Here is a 21306-nt window from a genome sequence, read left to right as displayed (position 1 = left end):
ATGGAATGAAATCAAACATGGCATGAATGTTCCTAATGTGGTGCTGACCAAGTGTTGTTACTTTGTAGCTGATCAATTATCCAAGATGGCCGCCAGCAGGGGACTTAGTTTAACATAGGACCCTATGGGAAATGCATACAAATGACTTCTTTGAGAGAACCACTGAATAGAATGAAACCAAACATGGCATGAATGTTCCTTATGAGGTGTTGACCAAGTGTTGTTACTTTGTAGCCGATCTATCATCCAAGATGGCCGCCAGCAGGAGACTTTGTTTAACATAGGACCCTATGGGAAATGCATACAAATGACTTCTTTGAGAGAACCACTGAATGGAATAAAACCAAACATGGCATGAATGTTCCTTATGAGGTGCTGACCAAGTGTTGTTACTTTGTAGCCGATCCATCATCCAAGATGGCCGCCAGCAGGGGACTTAGTTTAACATAGGACCCTATGGGAAATGCATACAAATGACTTCTTTTAGAGAACCACTGAATGGAATAAAACCAAACATGGCATGAATGTTCCTTATGAGGTGCTGACCAAGTGTTGTTACTTTGTAGCCGATCCGTCATCCAAGATGGCCGCCAGTGGGGGACTTTTGAATGAAATTAAACATAGCCTGAATGTTCCTTTCCTTATGAGGTTGTGTTGTCACTTTTAGCCAAATTTTATATTTTTTTATATGATTTCAAAAATTATAGTAGAATCAGGTGAGCGATACAGGCTCTTGAGAGCCTCTAGTTAATCTTGCAAACAATTTAATATCCAAAATAAAGACGTATAAATTGCTCATGGCACATCTGTTTATCAGTGGAGTTGTTCCTGTCAATTAACAGACATTATCGTTATATCCTAAGGTAAACATTAGAGAAAATTAAAAGTCAGGTCTATTAACCTGAAAACTATGATATATCGACATAACCTGTCTGGTCGAAATTCAATGTAGGTCAAGATCTACATACGATCTATTTCTAACAAAATAAAGAGTTGAGTTGTGTATTATTGGCAAATGATTAACGACTTTGATGACTTGAATGTACTTATGATTTCAAAAACTATAATAGAATACCGAAACTGTAAAAGCTACAAGAAATAATCCTCATTACGACACGTAAAAGATCTACAAAATTTAAGTAAAACTGATACAATCAATTCACTGCTTTTATGAGTTATTGTCCTCTAATGACAGTATGCATATGTGGTTAATCTTAATATTAAACAATTACTTGCAAATCAAATTTGATCGATTGACAACTAAAACATTAAATCACAAACCATGCTGACGGTATGAGGGCTCATTTGAAAACATTAGTTTTTTTAATTATTTGTTCATAAATACAAAGATTCCACCATTTAAGAATAATTACATAAGTTATTGACGTGATAACTTTTTGACAAATACAAAACATGTATGATAAATACTTATTAACCAACTAAGTACATTATTGCCAAACATGACTATTTATTAAAAATTATATATTTTCTGTAATGGCCCTGTTTTTTTATAATGGCCCTGTTTTTTTCTGTAATGGCCCTGTTTATCTGTAATGGCCCTGTTTTTCTGTAATGGCCCTGTATTAATGCCCAGTTTGTCTGTATTAAGCACAGCTAGGATTTTTAATAAAGTTAATAAAATTAAGTTGTAAAGAGTATAATACCTTTTTGTATTTTGTTTAATTTAGTAACCAGCAACCAATATTAAAGAACCATAAAAAGGGATCACTGTTCATCCTGTTTTTCAACACATAACTTCTTTCAACTTTATATCTTGGATATTTGGTATATTTAAAAGCTATATCATGGTGAAGTACACATTTTTTTTTCAAACTAAACTGTCATTAAAAGAGTAAGAGAGAACATCAAGTTGGTAGCAACACATATACTTTTGTTCAGTTGGTTAATAAATGTATTAAGAAATGGGTGTTTTTGTAATGGCCCTGTTATATGTCCTCCGTCAGTAATAATGGCCACGGATGTCTGTAATGACATTCGGCGTTGCCTCGGGCCATTACAGACTTCCTCGACCATTATTACAGACCTTGGACATATAGCAGGGCCATTATAAAACACCCATTCATTAATACTATAATATGAAACCATAAAGGGTCATTTATGGATTCGTTTTCAGTGAGTTATATTGATGTTGAATCATAACAATAATTTCAGCGTATATACATTTACAAATGATTTAATTGTTCAGTAAAGTCTGAATTTTGTCTTCATTTCCAAGGAGATCATTGACAGTCGTTTAAACAATTATAATACCTTTACTTGAACTACCTATTGTTATGTATGCATCAATCTTTATTATGTCCATTTGTAATTTTCCTGTTGTTAGAACCTCCAATTAGCATAGAAACGTATATGGATGCAATTAGATCAAGAAAAGAGACCAGACAATATGTAAGAATTCAGGTCATTGGCAAAGATCGTGTTGGAAAGACAAGTCTTGTACGTAGACTACTATTCCTAGAAAACGGCGCATATGATGGAAAAAGCACCGATGGAATTGAAATAAACAGAAGATGCCAAATTAGAAGAAATGATGGCAAATGGTTTGTTGGTGAGGGTAAGCAACATTTGTATTCCCTAGATGTAAATCAAATATTAATTTGGTTGCATTATTGACACATTTAAGAAGACACAAAGGTGTAATCATTCAACATATGCTCAAATATAAACTTGATTAAGATGCATTTGAAGGAACATAAAGTGTAAACACTTCGCGTACACATTCCGTTTGTACATGCTTTTTTTTTATATTAATTTAAATAGTTGATTAAAAATTATGTTTTTACAGAACAACAGTTGTCTACAAATACTGGGGTAACTGCCAAAAGAAAAGACTCCTAGATCCTTTATCCAGAATTAAAATAATTTTAATAAAGATTTAAAATTTTCGAAATTATGATACCACTATGGCTTGTGTCATACACATAATGTACATGCTTGTCTTTTAAAATAGATATAGGAAGATGTGGTGTGAGTGCCAATGAGACAACTCTCCATACAAATAACAATTTAAAAAGTAAACCATTATAGGTTAAAGTACGGCCTTCATGCATGTCTTTTGCATGTATTTGTTTCATTGAAATACTTGCTTTTCCATATAGGACAATCGCTACAGTTTATCAAGTGTAAACTTTAAACAGGGAATTATATACTTGACAAGTATGCACATGTAATGATTTTCGATGTGTTTGTACTTGAGGATCAAATACAATATACTTGGTTTGTCCTTACCTAATGTATTTATTATAGGAAATATGCAGTACTATTATGTATTTTTTTCTCCTTCTGAAATAACCAAAAAGGATTGACTGAAAAGTAAACATATAGGGATCCATCTATTTCTAGCATCCTAGGTTAAAACACATACAACGGTTCGGTTTGGGCTCCCGAACGCATACATATCCTTTCTTAAAGCACTTGGAACAAGCAGGTATAGAATTACCCATTAAATATTCAGGGCAAGTGCACACCTGTTTGGCTTTTCTGTTGTTTCTATACACAGAGTTATCCTGTCGAGTTAGGAACACTCAGTCCGATGTCTTGTGACGGGAGAGAACCGCGTTTTTTTGCTTGTTAAACAACCATTGAATCTACTCTGTCAGTAGTCTACATGATAATTTGGCCAATCAAATATTTCTAAGATGCTCTTTGTTTTTAATTTACCGTCTCCATTTGACATACATTGGATAAATTTACGTATTCCTAAACATACATGCCCTATTCGTAAACAGACTCTGGGCATATTTCAATCAATCAAATCAATTACTTTATTGATTTGGAAGTTTGGATGTTGTAAAACTCTTTTGAGCAATTCTCCTTCAAATCTGCCTATCCCCTAAATGCACTGAATACTTAAAACAGTTAACATAATCATAAATCTTTTGCTTGCTAATGGCCTATCAGAATGATGAAGTCATCACTGTTTAGAACCTACTTCCGTTGGTCTATACAAAACAAATTCCAACACTAACAACGTGTTACCTTCAAACGAGATTCATGAATTGATTTCAATCATTCATCCGCAATTTCTCCGTTTGTTGACACATTTTTGATTTTTCCTCAACACCATGTTGTTTTTAAAAAGGGACAAAACACCCCTACTGGCCGTTTTTTAAATAAACAATGCCTACGTAACCAATTATATTCCTTTAGAATGTATAGAAGGTAAGATAATGCAATATCTCGTATGAAAATATATTTTTGTCGTTGTTGCATTTTTTTTTTTTATGAAAATAAGATTAAACAAAAATTTCTTAAACAAAAAATGATTACATCTAATTTAAAAACAATAAACTAATTGTTTTAAAATGAGATTATTAACACTACATAATTATAATTGATTAAATATTAGGTTATTGAACAAATGTTGAAACATTGTATACTAGTTTTAGAATTATTAACACTGAATATATATTGTCAATATAAAAAAGAAGCTGTGGTATGATTGCCAATGAGACAACTGTCCACAAGAGACAAAAATGACACAGAAATTAACAACTATAGGTCACCGTACGGCCTTCAACAATGAGCAAAGCCCTTACCGCATAGTAAGCTATAAAAGGCTCCGATATGACAACGTAAAACAATTCAAACGAGAAAACTAACGGCCTTATTTATATAAAAAAAAAATGAACGAAAAACAAATATGTAACACATAAACAAACGACAACCACTGAAGTACAGGCTCTTGACTTGGGGCAGTGATATTCAATGATCGTATTACAGTGTTGAATTGGTAACCGTTTAGAATAAGTTTATTTAAAGGAGCGATAAGTTTACAAGGATCATTTCTAAATTTCCGGGCACGGTTAACAATATTTCCGTAGAAATGAGGATGTGTTATCCCGTTTGAAATAACTTTTCTACAGGAACAACCAAATATCAAAACCAAATCTTTATATCTATGGAAAAATTTAGTAAAGCTTTTAAGTAATTTATGGTAACGATATCCCTAGTTTAATAATTTACCAGTCATACATAGATTGCGTTCGTTAAAATCAAAAGCGAACGAGCTGTGAAATATAAACACCGTACGATGGTGCCAAAGGAACATCACCATCTAAAAATGGAATTATGTACTGTATTATTTACTTCTAAATTATTTTCAAAATGTAATATTCTCTTATCTACCACATACATACATTTATTTAAATAAGAATCAAAAGATTTCGTATCAGATTTTTCCCGTTTACAACACGTTTTACAAAACGAGGAAAAAGCATCTTTGGTGACTTGACGACACTCTTTCCAACCTATTATAGATGAAGAACGATAGTTTGGTCCTTTTTCAAAAGTTTTTAACCTCTCTGTCCTGGACGATATTGAGGTCCCTGTAATAATAAGGCCATAGGGGACATATCTAAACTTCGACGATTCACAGTTTCAAGTTAAGGGAGTATTATTATCTATATTCACGTCTGATGTAACCGACGTATAACTAAAAATTAAACTTTTGCAGTTTTTTTGTATGCGTATGAAATTATAGGTGGTTCTATGTTATCAAAATAGGGAGGTATAAAGTTTTGAACGGTAGAGTCATTAAATTACTAGATAAGTTGATAAAATCAATACCTCTGCTAATATATTTAATTTTCAGAAAATGACGTTTATGATCTTCAGGTTTGTTGATACGCCTATGGTGGCAAAAAGCTGTAATTATACGAGAATATTCATACAGTGGGCTGAAGAAAAAGATGGTGTCACACTCTTTGAAAATATCGTGTAATTTACTAATGGGTATTTGACCCAGTTGACATAATAATTGATGCCTACCATTGTTTTTAAATATAGATAGGAGATTACCAAGTGTATAATGTATACGATGTTTAACTCGTTGATTTCGATTGATACGTTTGCCATGAGACCTATTATTTCGTTGTTTTTTTATCAATAATATTTATGATATCAATAGAAGAAGTAGTAGATATTGTCATTTAGACCCAGGGGATAAGTTGTTTGAAGTCGTTTAATCCAAGACAGTTCGATAATTTTACAAGAATCTCCAAATTGTTTATGCGATTGCCCTTGTTGTTTCTGGACCGTTTCGAGCGGTTAAAATCTAATACATTTAATATTGTGGTTGTGTTTACCTAAATGTTGATGAATTATACTTTTGAATTTCTCAGGTTTTCGGATGCGGTATAGATGTTCCTGTGTTCGTTTAAAAAACTCCCGTCCTGTTTGTCCTACATATTGTATACCACACTTTGGCTTTGTTCATGTAACCAGATAAATGAGGCTTTGGGTTTTTCATGTAATGTCACAGGAAAAGGAAAGCGAAAAAGCTCTCCCGTTCACTGTTGACCTTATGGTATTATCAGAAGATAATCTAGAACAGGTTTGTCATTTTCTGGCATTGCACGGAAATATTTTTGGATATCCACGTGCATATTCATTGAATAATCTGGCTGCAGCAGCATTGCCACCTTTAACATTATTATAAAAAGTGCTTTTAGATGGGGAATTTTGATTGACGGCGGTTGCATTAATATTTGGAATAATGTTTCTAGAGCACGTGAATATCCTTGAAGGATTGGTGTTTAGTGTTTTCTTTCCATTTCGTAAAATCATGAATAATTCAAGGGTTATGAGATGGTAAAATGAGGCCGAAAGTCATAACATTGAATTAAGAGTTACAATAACGAAATATATAAGCAATTTATAAAACAGTCCAAGAATTCTTATAAATACTATATTGAACAGCCCGACAAAATGACGTCAGTAAAACAAGACAGACATGAAACAAATATAGGTCCGATAAAAACAGTTATGACGTAGTGAATTTATCTATAACATAAAAAACAAAAATCTTTTAACAAAAATTAGCACCTGGTCGATCCAAAAAATATTGTTACAGTGTAGTGTATTAATTTTGGGACACATCATAATTTATGGCCTTTTCAAACTGGACCAGATCACTAATTCATTTTAACGTAAAAATTACTATAAACTGTTTAGACATTTAATTTCTACTCCATATTACTATATTATGTTTAAAACATAAGGAAATAAAATTGAAAGGTGTATGAACTAAATGTAAAACACTGTCCGCATTAGGGACTATATTCGTAGACAACGAAAGAAGGACGATAACTGTGTCCAATACCTATTAAAAGGCTAATACAAGAAAATATAAGAACTCTTAGTAAAACCATAGAAGGGGGCAGTATAAAAATTACAGTATAACACATAGATCATTAATCATGAAAATAGAATAAGTAGACAGCTCTCTCACAAGCAAGAAAACCCTAACTGTAAAAATATAAGGGCATACACTACAGGCACGGGGACACATTCTACTGTATCCAAACATCACGTTAAAAGTACTTTTGTTGAGCATTCTCTTATAATGTATGTGTCTCCATATAATCTCATTGTAGTTGACACACAAAATAAAGAAATATTAAAAAGGATGCAGCTGGCTCTTTATACGGAACAACCAGTTTTGCATGAGTCCTGTGAACATTTAGGGGATGCATCTGTACCATATGTATTAGAAACGAGGCATAATAAAGAGATACCAACTACCTCTCAGGAATATTTATCGGGAATAGAAAAGAAACAAAACGGTCAGAAACCGCTTCTATCTAATAAGAAGGATATTGACACAAAAAAGTTAGGAATCTCTTTAGCAACCAACAACGCAGATGTCAATATATTACGCAACGCAAACAAAATGGAAAAACAAGCAAATAATAATTTGATTAATCCAGAAGTACCTGATGTATCTGCAATGTCTGTTGACCAAATTACTGAAATGATGATTCATAAATGGGATGAAATTCTGTCCAGTGCAAGGACAGAAATGGAAAGAAAGGAGGCCGATGATTTAGTAGAATGTGGTATTTGGGATTTTGCCGGCCAACAAGACTATTATGCCACACACCAGACATTCTTTACGCAACATGCAATCTATCTTCTTGTTGCAGATATTCAGGACGATATTAAACCTATAACACACAATGAAGATGATTGTTACTGTATTGAAGGTAAACTTATAACCAATGTATAACATGCATTACAAAATAATCAACAGATTGTGTTTCTATCGTATGCCCCTATAGCTTTTTATTGATAAATCATCATCTTGATTCATGAACCTGATTGTCCACTGTTTGTTTCGTATAGAGATCTTATTTTTTGTAGACTGTTTTATTTGCACATATCTGCAGTGAAGTATCAGACTTAAGTAAACAGACATGTTTTGTTTTAAACAGAGTATTACAATATAACAATTATGGTAATTGTTTAATTGCGTTTTACTGAATATGGTTGTCATTGTATGACAGTTTCTTACCAAGCGTAGCCAATCTAGACGAATAGTGTTTTAATAGATACATACAGGCATAGTATGTAAATATCTTAAATGGTCAGTTATATATATCTTTAAATTTCCAGTTATGACCAGACTTATTAGATGATCTGATGAGTTGAGACTTCATAATTTAGAAGAAACAGCACTGATTTTGAATAATCAAATTCTACGCTTTTCAACAATAAACCTACAACTTTTACGTTAATGTTTAACATGCATCGTGTACGTTGCAGTTACATGTATCAATTTTCTCTTTTTCCTTTGCTCTAGTGTACAAGTTATCTCCAGCTGTTTTCTAGATCTGAAACCTTTGCCTTTTGTTAGATAATTTACTAATATTACAAATTTAGTACTAGCATCGTAAATGTATCTGCAATTTCATCCTGTACACTTTACAGAAATATTACATTGTTTCTAAAAGATGATATTAATTTTGTGATTTAAACTCTTTCTGTTTTCAATACAGACCATTGAAACGTCACGGACAAATTACGAGCCTTTTAATTTCGCCATATACGGAGTCATTCAGGGTACAACAAATATTTTAAATAGATTTAAAAGATTTGTGTTTGAAAATTATGTGACTGCTTTTTTTTCTAGATGGAAGGATCCAATAAATCTTAAATGTGTTGATGTTTGGTGGTTTTTTTTTTTAAAGAAAGGGGTTATAAAGGTCTTGCAAAAATATGGACAATTGCATGAACTATCTCTTTTTCTTTGGTCATTTACTTCATATTTTGCACATTGTAGATACTAGTATAGGGAAGTATGAAGTTGTTGTCTTCGCACCAGTAAACTTGGTTTACAAATTCTTTATGATATATCCTTGTGAAATACTTTTCCAAACTACAAGTTCTTTTCAACAAAGTTAAAAAAAAATTGAAAACAACACGTTAAATAATTTCTTAAGTCCAAAGCGCTTTTCATGATTTACCTTCATCAGGAACGCCCCATGCCAAACATTTGAAATCCGAAGATGTATAAGTACCGAAACCGTTGAAGAGCTATAAAGAAGATGTATAAGTACCGAAACCGTTGAAGAGCTTAATATACACTAAAAATAGTTTATTTGGGTCATGGCTACGTATGAACCCACATTCCTGTGTCCAACTGATTGCGTTTTATTTCTCAATATATATAAATGATTAGTATAAACCATTGTCAATTGTTAACAAAACAACTGCGCACACCGACCATATAAATCGTTGGTCAATGTTGTTGCCGATTCCCCGAAAAGCTGTAGTATATGCTATATGAAGCTACTGGACAGAAAAATGTAAATAGGTTTATTGATCAAGTTAACCATACAAAATGTAACATGTATAATGATAAGTTAGAAAAAAAACAAAATCGAAACCAATGGTCGTCTTATCAATTCACAGCAATTATTGTCTTCATATAAAAAGTGTTCTTGTATTTTCTGTTTTCTTATTGCCTACAATCATGAACATTAAGGTCTCCGTATTTTTCGCAATCTTTCTACTCTTTGACATTTAAAACCTATCCAAACAAGATTTTGCTAAATGTACTAAGGGTAAAAGGTACACAATTTGCTTATTATCTAAAAATATTTAATAAACATGTTGAAACAGAATACCAGTACAATATCTAGACAAGTATCCATATGACCAAAACCATAAGTAAGGAGATAAAATATTTTGCCAATTGTTTATTTTGTATTTGCATTCGGTAAACGAATAACTAGTGTTATCCTGACATAAAATAGATAAATAACATAGTCTTGAGTTGAATGTATTAGGACTTGTTATAAAGAGAAACAAATGCAATGTAAAATTTAAAACGACCATGTCTTCCTGAATTAATGATTAAGGGAATGTGATCCTTACAGTGCCTTAAGTAAAACGAAGATGAATGTAATTAGAACAGAATAAGTTAGACTTGATTAAAGAACAAATTGAGCGGTACTTATTATAATCGAGGGGTATGATGGGAGTTGTTTTTTTCAATATATAATTGCATTTCCATTGTGACGATTCAGATGCCTCTAGATTGTTGCATCTGTCAAAATCGATCAACAATTCAAAAGAAAAAAAAACACACCCTTAAATAGCTCTGAAAACGTCTTTGTTTTAGTCACAATGTATCGCCCAAGGATTACAACACACTTGTGCTATATAACAGACAGGGAATGAAATAATTTCTTCGATTTTATTTTCAGACTATATTGACTTTTGGTTTGACAGTGTTCATTGTTTTTGTAAAGATCATTCAGCAGACAGATTGTGTCCACCTGTTATAATGGTTTGTACTGGTACCGACAAATTTGAAAAGGTACATACATGTATATCATAATAGAACTTTCTTACAAAATGACGAAAGGTACGAACGAACGTAAAGGGAGCACGTATTTCATTTCTACAATAACAGTTGAAAGAGTCTTTGTTTTATCCAGTAAAACAGCATTCTTTTCTAAATCAAGTTTATTTAAAAAATAAAAATAATATCGAAAATAATACACGATTTTGATATAATTAAACAGAAAAATAGTGTCAAATACACTTACGTCCGATACGTTACTTACGTAAACCACGAGTACACACATTTCCGCGGGAATTTTTTAAACACGAGTTGCACGATTAACTTTTCAATGACATTATTGAAGTACGTTAGTCTAAATTTAACGACATGATTCACATTTATTTGTATTTGTTACAGTACACTTTCAGCAAATTGTCAAAGTGGAATATCAAGATTTGCTGAAAAATGATACACATGTTTGGAAGATGGACGCGAAGTTGTCACTTATCGTCCAGTGGCTAATATTTCATGAATGTTCAGGACTATAGACAAAATGCAGTTATACGCTAAAATAAACGTCCATTGCTCCGGTGTATCATATATACACATTTTGGGGGGAAATGAATATTACTAGGGGAGAGGCGATGATTAAAACGTTATGAAACGAGCAACAGCATATGGCATATAGTATGAAGATCATCTTTTTTTCTTCATTTTCATTTTTTTTAGTTTGAGCGTTGCAAATTTTGAATAAAAAAAGTATTTGTGTTTTTGTTGGGGAAGACAATGTATTTTCTTTGACATTTTCTTATTTAAACAGTGCAACATTGTAATATTGAAGAGTTGAAGAGGGACCCGGTTTTCAGTCTTCTAGGGGGATTTTTTTCATCTGACTACTCTATACTTTTTTTGTAGTGTTATCTCCCCCGACCTGGTGGTATCAATAATCATGTTCTAACCTATCGTACGTCCTGAAATCATAAATATATCTTAAGAAAAATCTTTTTTAAACAACCGTACACGTAAATGATAATACTGTGTTTTTTTTTCTGAAAGACGTTTTCTTTACTTTTTGTGTCATTTGAGACGAATGTCGTAGACATTTAAATATTATAGTATGTAAGAAAAAGGTGTAATATATTTCAAAAAGCTATGCATTTCAGAACCGAGAAGTGTTGGATAATCAATCTATTGTGTCGATTTTTTCATGATGTTAAGGTAAATGAAGTTGTATAACATATATCAGTTCACCATGACTTAATTTTCATTGCATTATCTGAAATATAAGTGTTTACAAATTTATTTGAATGTTCCCTTTGTTTCCTTGGCCTCCCTTTTCATCACATGTGATCATCTTTGATTGAAATGAATGTGATTACTTAAACTTGATTTGAAATGGTTTCTGATAATAGCAATAATTCGACTAAAGCAAACCCCCATTTCATTTAAATACTGGATTCTGTAATTAATTTCGAGCATTTATATATTTTGAAAAGAAATTACTATAATAAAACGTGAAAAATGTAACAAGTCAAGTTAGTTAACACTATACTCTATCCGTATTGATGTATTATTGAGCATACTTTTTATTTCATACGTGATCGCACGTGTTTCTAAATGTTTAGTTGTATAAACAAAAGGTCTTAAACAAAAGAAAAATTCTCATCTGGGCAATATACTCCATCCCTCTCATCCCTATCAACCCCTTTTCCTTTAATTGGTTTGTTTGTCCTTCAAACGAACATTCATGCTCATTGTTTTCAAGTCTTAAGGCTTTCATTTGAAAAAAACCGCCTTAATATGTTACACATTTAAACAGTTATACCGGTTTTTTTCTAAAGTGAACATTGATTGGTTAAATATTTCTCAGTCATGTCCTGTGTTTGAATTTGTTTGTTAGCTTTTTGGTCATGAATGTTTGTCTCTAATATTTAATTAACTGTGCATTTGTATTCAGATATCGCAGATCAAATTTATTCGTTCATTGTTTAATCATACGTTTTTTGATTGAGTTAAGTCTGCCAATTGATATTTTATCGTATGTTTTTCTTTGTTGCGATGTTATGCTATTGTTTCAGAAAAAGGGAGAAGGTTTGGATCCATTAAAACGTTTAATCCCGCTGCAAATGTTTGCACCTGTCCTATGTCAGGAATCTGATGTACAGTAGTTGTCGTTTGTTTATGTAATATAAACGTGTTTCTCGTTTCTCGTTTTGTTTATATAGATTAGACCGTTGGTTTTCCCGTTTGAATGGTTTTACACTAGTAATTTTGGGGCCCTTTATAGCTTGTTGTTCGGTGTGAGCCAAGGCTCCGTGTTGAAGGCCGTACTTTAACCTATAATGGTTTACTTTTTAAATTGTTATTTGTATGGAGAGTTGTCTCATTGGCACTCACACCACATCTTCCTATATCTATAGCTTTTCATTGTAAGGATGTACTTGGGTCAGGTTAAGGAATGTTTTTTTTTCATAAGATACCGGCTGAACTGTGTAAGTTAAATATTCCGTAGTTAAACACTATAAAACGTATGATAGACAATAAAGATAATGTAAACAGAATAAATGGTCAAAAATAGCAGAGTCTTTATAGTTAAAATTGAAAATGGAAATGGGGAATGTGTCACAGAGACAACAAGCATACCATAGAGCAGACAACAGCCGAATGTCACCAATGCAGCGAGAAACTCTTGCTCCCTGAGGAGTCCGTCCGTTGGTCCCTTAACCAATATGTATACTCGTTCAGTGATAATGGACGTTATACTAAGATCCGAATTGAACATAAGAAACTAGAATTAAAAAACCATATAAGATTACCAAAGGCCAGAGGCTCCTGACTTTGGACAGGCGCAAACATGCAGCGGGGTTAAACATGTAATTCCACTTTTTATACATTGCCAATGATAACTCATTGTATGTGTAATTTGCGTAATCACTTTATCAAGTGAGTGGCAAAAGGATGTGGAGACATTATAGTTAAAGATAGGAGAATGAAACCACTGGGATATTCAAACTCATAAGTCGTATGTTGTAAGACGCTTAAACAATTTGAAGAGAGAAACGACTTGTATATTATATACATTCCTTGCACTGCAGACGTAAATTGATTTGATTTCTCTCAAATGCATTATAAGCTATATACTCTGGTAACAAAAGGTTTGAGTTTGTGGCTCCTCTATTTTTGCTGTTAATCTTGTATTCGAGAACATTTATTATTTAGTTCACATTGATGCAGGTAAATTAAATTGTTGTCATACATAAGTCGATTTGCTGAATATTTATTACGCACATTGCATGCTCCGTATTATTAATATATGCGCACACATGAACTTCATTTTAACATGTTTAATGAATAAAGGCAACACTATACCGTTGTTCGAAAGTCATAAATCGATTGAAAGAAAACGAATCCGGGTTACAAACTGAAGTCGAGGGAACACATCAACTATAAAATGAAAACAACAAAACAATAGACATACCAGAGTTCAACAAGAAAACAAACGATAATGTTACACACACAGAAAAGAACATTAAATCAAACACCTGTCATTTTCCTGGCTCGGTACTGGACATTTAATACATGACAGGACTACAGTACAAACAAATGCAAAAACATTGAGGACAAATAATACACAAATAAACAATACAATAATAATAGTTTTCGACATGCTGATTGTAATCAATGGCACCAGGCTTATCAATCAACACGCAAAACGCTTGTTTCATCTACAAAAGACTCCTCAGTGACGCTCAGATCAAAATAGACGGAAAGCAAAACAAGTTTTAAGAGCATTGCTAAAGTTATCTATGCTTGGGATAGGAAAATACTCAGTATTTAGAATAATTCATACTTTTGCAAACAGTGCATTTATTAAAACAATGACAATATAATTGATGCCCAAGTCAACACCGAAATGCTGAATCAGCATAGATTAAATAAACGTAAAATGACATAGGGAAGTGCATAAAAACAGCACAACAGAACAACGCAGTGTCTATCACACGACTGGATTATTGATATAAAATGACGTCACAGATTGATTTCTAAAATAACAACTATTTCCTTTCTTTTTTATTGCATATATACATATTGTTTTCAACAGGTTGAAGATAGGAAAAAATATACAGATGAACTTTATCAAAATTTTGGCAAAGAAAGAAAGTTTAATCACAACAGAGGCATCTTTTTTATTTCGAATACACAGTTTAAAGAAGAAGATAAAACAGAAATAAAAAAACTGAGAAAGCGTATTTCAGACATTGCATTGGATATGAATTACTTTACTGAAACACTTCCTACAAAGTGGATTCAACTAGAAACTGCACTTGTAGTTTTAAAAGATGCAAACATATATGTTTATTCGTGGGATAATATGGAGAAATTAGCTCAAAAGAATTCGATAGACGAAAATGATCTCTTTTCTTTCCTGAATTACCAGCATAAAATCGGAAATCTAATCTTTTTCAAAGAGATCAGTGAATACATAATTCTGCAGCCAGATTGGTTAGTGAAATGTTTTAGATGCCTTGTATGTGATTGTCATACTGAGAAAAGAAATCACGATTTAATTTGTCCAACTGCTTGGAATGAGCTGAAACATTCAGGAGAATTATCAGATTTATTAATCGATCAGCTATTTCAAAAAGAGCCAGAATTGAAGTTTAAGGACCATAAGGCGCATGTTCTAAATGTCATGGAAAAGTTTGACATCATCATTAAACTACAAGTTCAAGAAACAAGCATCGACAATAGTCAGAAGTCAGATTCTTACTACTTGCCGTGCATGATTGCAAATTCACCTTCAATCAAATCTATCAGGGATGAATTTATTCCAAATAACTCTAATGACGCAATGACACCTTGGTTGGTTTTTGAATTTATATTTCTTCCTTTTGCCTTTTTCAATCACATTTTGTTCCATTTCATTCGAACATATAAAGTTTGTAAAGTTGAATCTATATATAGAGGGAAAGCAGTGTTTTATTTAGGCGAACTTAGTAGATTTATTATCTGCTTTTCACATAATTGTATATCCGTGCAGATATGGAAATGGGGTTTTGTAGAGGATAATGTATATCGGACAATTTTGAACGAACTGTGTGATAACATTGAAAGCATACAAGAAAAATTAAGGCAGAATATATCTTATAGTATGAAAGCAAAATGTAGTACTGGCGATTATACTAAGAAAGACGGTAGAATCACCTTAACAGACGTCATTTCAACAGACAAATACTTTTGTAAAGAACATATATGCCCACACAACATGGAAGACATGACCAACACATGGTTAAAACATGCTGTAAGTATTGATATTGAAATTTAAGACAGTTAAATAGTAGAATTCTTCAAAAATCCAAGAGTGATATCTTAAACATGTTAAAAGGATCAAGGTTCAAGATTTTAATACATTGTATCAAGAATGTACCTACGGAATATTAAATTTTATTTTGCAGATCTAACTTCATTGACGTCAGAACTTATTTAAACAAATTTTACAAACTGTTTTTAGAGTAACTAACCTAAACTAAAGGAAGCACTTTTCGTCTAGATTTTGTTCCTGAAAATTTATCTAGAAATCAAAAGATAAAAAGATGTAAAAGTCAACAAGCTATCCAATGTATATAAAATATACACTTAAAAACTACTCTTCGATCACCTTTAGAGCAGTTTGTGGAAAAATATGTCTAACCCTTAAAGATTTTTACTGTTCTTCCTTGGTTGTATAGACTTGGTTGGTTGACCGTTATAGAATAACTGTTTCACAGATGATATCAGATATGTTCCTTATGTCGCAACTACAATCCTTTTCCCTTTTCACAAATGTGACCTTCCGAATTAGACCATTTACCGGGTATGTAATAACATGAGCTACACGAGTGCCACATATGGAGCAGGATCTCTTTAAAGTTTTGAAGCACATGATATTACCACCAGTTTTGGTGGGGTTCGTGTTGCTTAGTCTATAGTTTTTTATGTTGTGTTTTTTGTGCTATTTTGTCTATTTGTCTTTTTCTTTTTAAGCCATGGCGTTGTCAGTTTATTTTCAATTTATAAATTTGATATCTTTCGTCCATTTTTTTGGGACAATTCTGATAACAACACATATCATTACAGTTTTAAACTTGTATCGTTTTTGGACAGTTCTACCATTAAACATGTAGAACAGATAATGAATATTGATAGTATTTTTTCGGGAATCTAAAGTTACATTACCTTAACCTAACTTGTATCCTTAACTGAGATCTGATAATGTCAGGTTAACATTTGTGTAAGAACACGATATGATCACTGTTTATTCAAATGTCAACGTAATACAAGAGGGACGAAAGATACTAGAGGGACAGTCACATGTATCATGAACCTCTACAATTGCCTTTCTTCAGAACAGTAATAAGTAAAATATAACAAGTTAATATCCTCATTGTCCCACTGCTTATTCATAATACTATACAAAAGTACCTTTGGTTGGTTAGAATAAATATAAACATTCGTGAATCACAGAATAAAAACGTATTTCATTAACTATAATTACTTAAAATATGTAATGTTATTTTCTATAGCATGACATTAAAGGTCAAATATAGCTAGCTGTCGTCTCCTTAATAGCAAATCATATATTACTTCTTTGTGTCACTTGAAAATCACATTCTTAAATAAATCATATGAGTTATACCATATAACAGACTCTTGCAGATTAACACTAATTCAGATTTAGAAAGTTATAAACTAGAACTGAATCTGATGTTTAGAACCTGACGTGATAGTTCTACCCAGAACAGATCTACTACGCTAGAATTCCTATTCGGTAGAACTGTTCCAGAACTGTTTGAAACAGTTGTATGAACGATTATTCGAACAGTTATAAATTAAAACTAACACGACTAACATTATGGACATTGCTGCATTAGATATAGAAACAAGCGTCTTTATTTTGCATTACATTTGTCATTTTTGTCCAATTTTTTATTCATTGGATAAAGGAAGATGTGGTGTGAGTGCCAATGAGACAACTCTCCATCCAAATAACATGAATAACAATTTATAAAAGTAAACCATTATGGGTCAATGTACGGCCTTCAACACGGAGCCTTGGCTCACACCGAACAACAAGCTATAAAGGGCCCCAAAATTAATAATGTAAAACCATTCAAACTGGAAACCCAATGGTTTTTGGTTTAAATTGTTCACTCCACATATCTACATTTCTTTTTATTGTAGTTGAAAAATATAACATAAACATGATAAATTTACCAATTTAAATTCTATCTTTTTTATTGTCTTTTCAATTTTAGAAAGAATGAATAATTTGTGGTAACTGAATGAACATTTAAAAGTCAAGTTGAGTTAATTGAAAATTTAATAGTATTGATGTGTAATTCATTATAATTAGGTCTTTCCACCACTATTCTGTGGAAATCCCCATTGTATTTGTTCTGATTATTAGGTCTTTCTACTTTTCTGTGGAAAGACCTATTGTATAAATTATGTTCTGATTATTATTAGGTCTTTCCACTTTTCTGTGGAAAGACCTATTGTACAATGATGTATTTGTTCTGATTATTATCAGGTTTATCCACTTTTCTGTGTATTTCTTTTGATTATTTTTTTTTCTTCCGCCTTATTTGGTCTTCCGATAAATATTTGTATCGCAATATGTCGCTTAGATATTTCTCATATGGTATCGTATAGTTCATGCGTTTTTAAATTTCACCCTGCTAGGACGAACAATTTCCTTTCTAAGAGTTATTTCCCAGAACACTGTTTTCCTTGTGTGTAGATCTCCTCCGTAACCGCTGAAGAAAGCGTCAAATTTATTTCATTAACTTGCTCGTTATATCCTTTGCATGATTTGTCCTATTTTAACCGAAGCAATGAACACTCCATATGAGATTTATTTCCCCTTATGCATTTCCTATTAGTAATATGCATTTCTAACTAGTAAACAATAAGTGATAGAGACCTATGGTATTTTGATTTAAGGTCCTTGGTCCAAAAAATGATAATTAGGTCAAGGTCAAAGGTCAAGGTTATATTATAAATTTTGATGTTGGCTTATTTTCGCTTATATATAACATATCGACAAACTGTTTAATTAAATTGTTAGTTGCGACATGTCGTAACTTATAAATTTTGATTGAAAGGGTGCATAGACAATTGCAATAAATGGGAGATTTCGCCATCTTAAATTTAGAATATATATTTTTGGAATCAGTGTGAAAGAAGCTATCATATCAGACCGGAGTAGACATTTACCTCACAATAAGTAGCAAAGTATCTCCCTTATTTCACTCAAAAGTATATTGAAATATCTTATGTATTGCATCAGTACTAGCTTCTTTTCATAATTTCTTACATGTTGAAAGACCTTCAATTGTTCTCTGAACAAATGTTTTTTTAATTTTCCATGTAATTGTTCTGTTTAATTGAGCATTTTTTTTTAAATAACATACTATGGTAATTTAGTTAATGTTAAACTACTTTTCAATTGCATTACAATTTTATGTACTGTTATGGTTGTAATGATAAGAAATTATATCACTATTAAAATTGTTAAATAATATTCATTTAACAAAAATGAGAATTTCAGGTACACATCTAATTTTTTAATGCACACATATATTTGTAAATTATTCTTAGATTTCGAAATCGTTAAATTGACATACAGACCTGTGTGCCTTATGGTCAAAATGTAAAACAAAATATATGATAATCATCTCTTAGAGTTGTTTAGTTTTTAAGAACGATTTTTACATGTTTACCTAGATTGGTTAGTGATTCATTACCTTGTTAAAAAAAATACGCTTTACATGTATATACCAGCAATATGCATACCAATATATATCCATCATGCGTTAGTGTCATAAAGTAAATACTGCTCGAAAACAATACAAATTATTCATAATTAAGGTCCAAGCAGTCGAGCGAGTCCAAAAATAATCAATAAGACTACACACGAAACCAATCCAATATTGTTCATTAATCCTTATAGTTAGTGTACTTCAACTTTCTTATTGGTAATTTGAAGTACCCTCCTTATTCTTGAGCTGCATATAAGTGTAGAACCGCATGTCAGGTATAGGCAATCCAATCATAACAAGCATAATCACAAGCCATGTGCTTATTACAAACACAAACGGCACAAGTTCATAGTAGCATTAATTTGACAATTAGTCTACGTTTGATCGTTAAACCTCATGTGATTAATAACTTAATAAATATAGTAGGGACAACAATCATTGTTTTAATAATTATTTTTCACCTGGTTTACCTTACTTTTCAAAGCTGTTCGTTATCAAATGTAAAAAGAATATAATTTTTTTTATAGGTAGAGAGAGAAGAAAGAAATATAATCAGGAAAGAACCAGAAATAGCTCTTCAGGAGTCATTAGGTGCAGATCAAGTAAAAGTAAGTCGTCTTTGCATTTGAAAATATCGCAAAACAAATAATTCCATACCAATCAAAGGATATGTTACACAAACCTAAATATTGAAAAGTAAACAATCACTCATCTGTATTAATGCACATATATTTTTTTTAATCTGAACAAACGAAAATAAAATTATGTTTGTAATTCACTGAAAGGGAAAACAGGGATTTAATTGGTGTGGTTATTCGACACAGAATCCTTACAAACGCTAAAAACCAAACGTAACCAAATCTAATAAATTATCATTTTTTAATTTTTAGGCAGAAAACAAAGAAGAAAGAAATATAATTAGAAAAGAACCAGAAATAGCTCTGCAGGAAACATTAGCTGCAGATACAGTGAAAGTAGGTCGTCTTTATATTTGAATATATCTCACAACAAATAATTTCATAAAAATCAAAGGGATTTCTTGTAAAAATCAAATGTTGAAGTGGGAAACAATCACTCGTCTCAGATATTCATGCAAATACAATGTTTGGTCTAAATAAAGGAATATATCGGAAAAAATATGTTTGTTATTCTATGTAAAGAATACAAGAGGTTGTGTCTAGTTATTCATTACACTGAATTGCTAAAAACTCTTTAAAACCATACACAATTATATCTAACTAATCATCTTTTTGTATTTTTAGGCAGAAGGAGAAGAAAGAAATATAATCAGGAAAGAACCAGAAATAGCTCTTCAGGAGTCATTAGGTGCAGATCAAGTAAAAGTAAGTCGTCTTTGCATTTGAAAATATCGCAAAACGAATAATTCCATACCAATCAAAGGATATGTTACAAAACCTAAATATTGAATAGTAAACAATCACTCATCTGTATTTATGCACATAATTTTTTTTTTAATCTGAACAAACGAATACATGTACATAGAAAATAAGATTATGTTTGTAATTCACTGAAAGGGAAAACAGGGATTTAATTGGTGTGGTTATTCGACACAGAATCCTTACAAACGCTTAAAACCAAACGTAATCAAATCTAAGAAATTATCATTTTTTTTAATTTTTAGGCAAAACACAAAGCAGAAAGAAATATAATTAGAAAAGAACCAGTAATAGCTCTGCAGGAAACATTAGCTGCAGATACAGTGAAAGTAGGTCGTCTTTACATTTGAATATATCTCACAACAAATAATTTCATAAAAATCAAAGGGATTTGTTGTAAAAATCAAATGTTGAAGTGGGAAACAATCACTCGTCTACAATTATTCATGCAAATACAAAGTTTGATCTAAATAAAGGAATATATCGCAAAAAATATGTTTGTTAGTCTATGTAAAGA

At 31.8% G+C, this 21306-nt stretch overlaps 1 protein-coding gene across 1 annotated transcript in view; it reads left to right on the top strand.

Annotated features, from left to right (window-relative positions):
• Positions 1 to 21306, top strand: part of LOC143083515 (uncharacterized) — a 344761-nt gene that overhangs the window by 239273 nt on the left and 84182 nt on the right. The window contains exons 6-8 of the mRNA XM_076259769.1: positions 19920 to 20000; positions 20283 to 20366; positions 20655 to 20735. Of these exons, the coding sequence (XP_076115884.1) occupies positions 19920 to 20000; positions 20283 to 20366; positions 20655 to 20735 (246 nt within the window). The remainder of the gene's footprint in view (positions 1 to 19919; positions 20001 to 20282; positions 20367 to 20654; positions 20736 to 21306) is intronic.

The sequence above is a fragment of the Mytilus galloprovincialis genome, chromosome 7, assembly GCF_965363235.1.
Source record: "Mytilus galloprovincialis chromosome 7, xbMytGall1.hap1.1, whole genome shotgun sequence".
Classification (NCBI taxonomy): Eukaryota; Metazoa; Mollusca; class Bivalvia; order Mytilida; family Mytilidae; genus Mytilus; species Mytilus galloprovincialis.
This window is presented reverse-complemented; position numbering and strand designations above follow the sequence as displayed.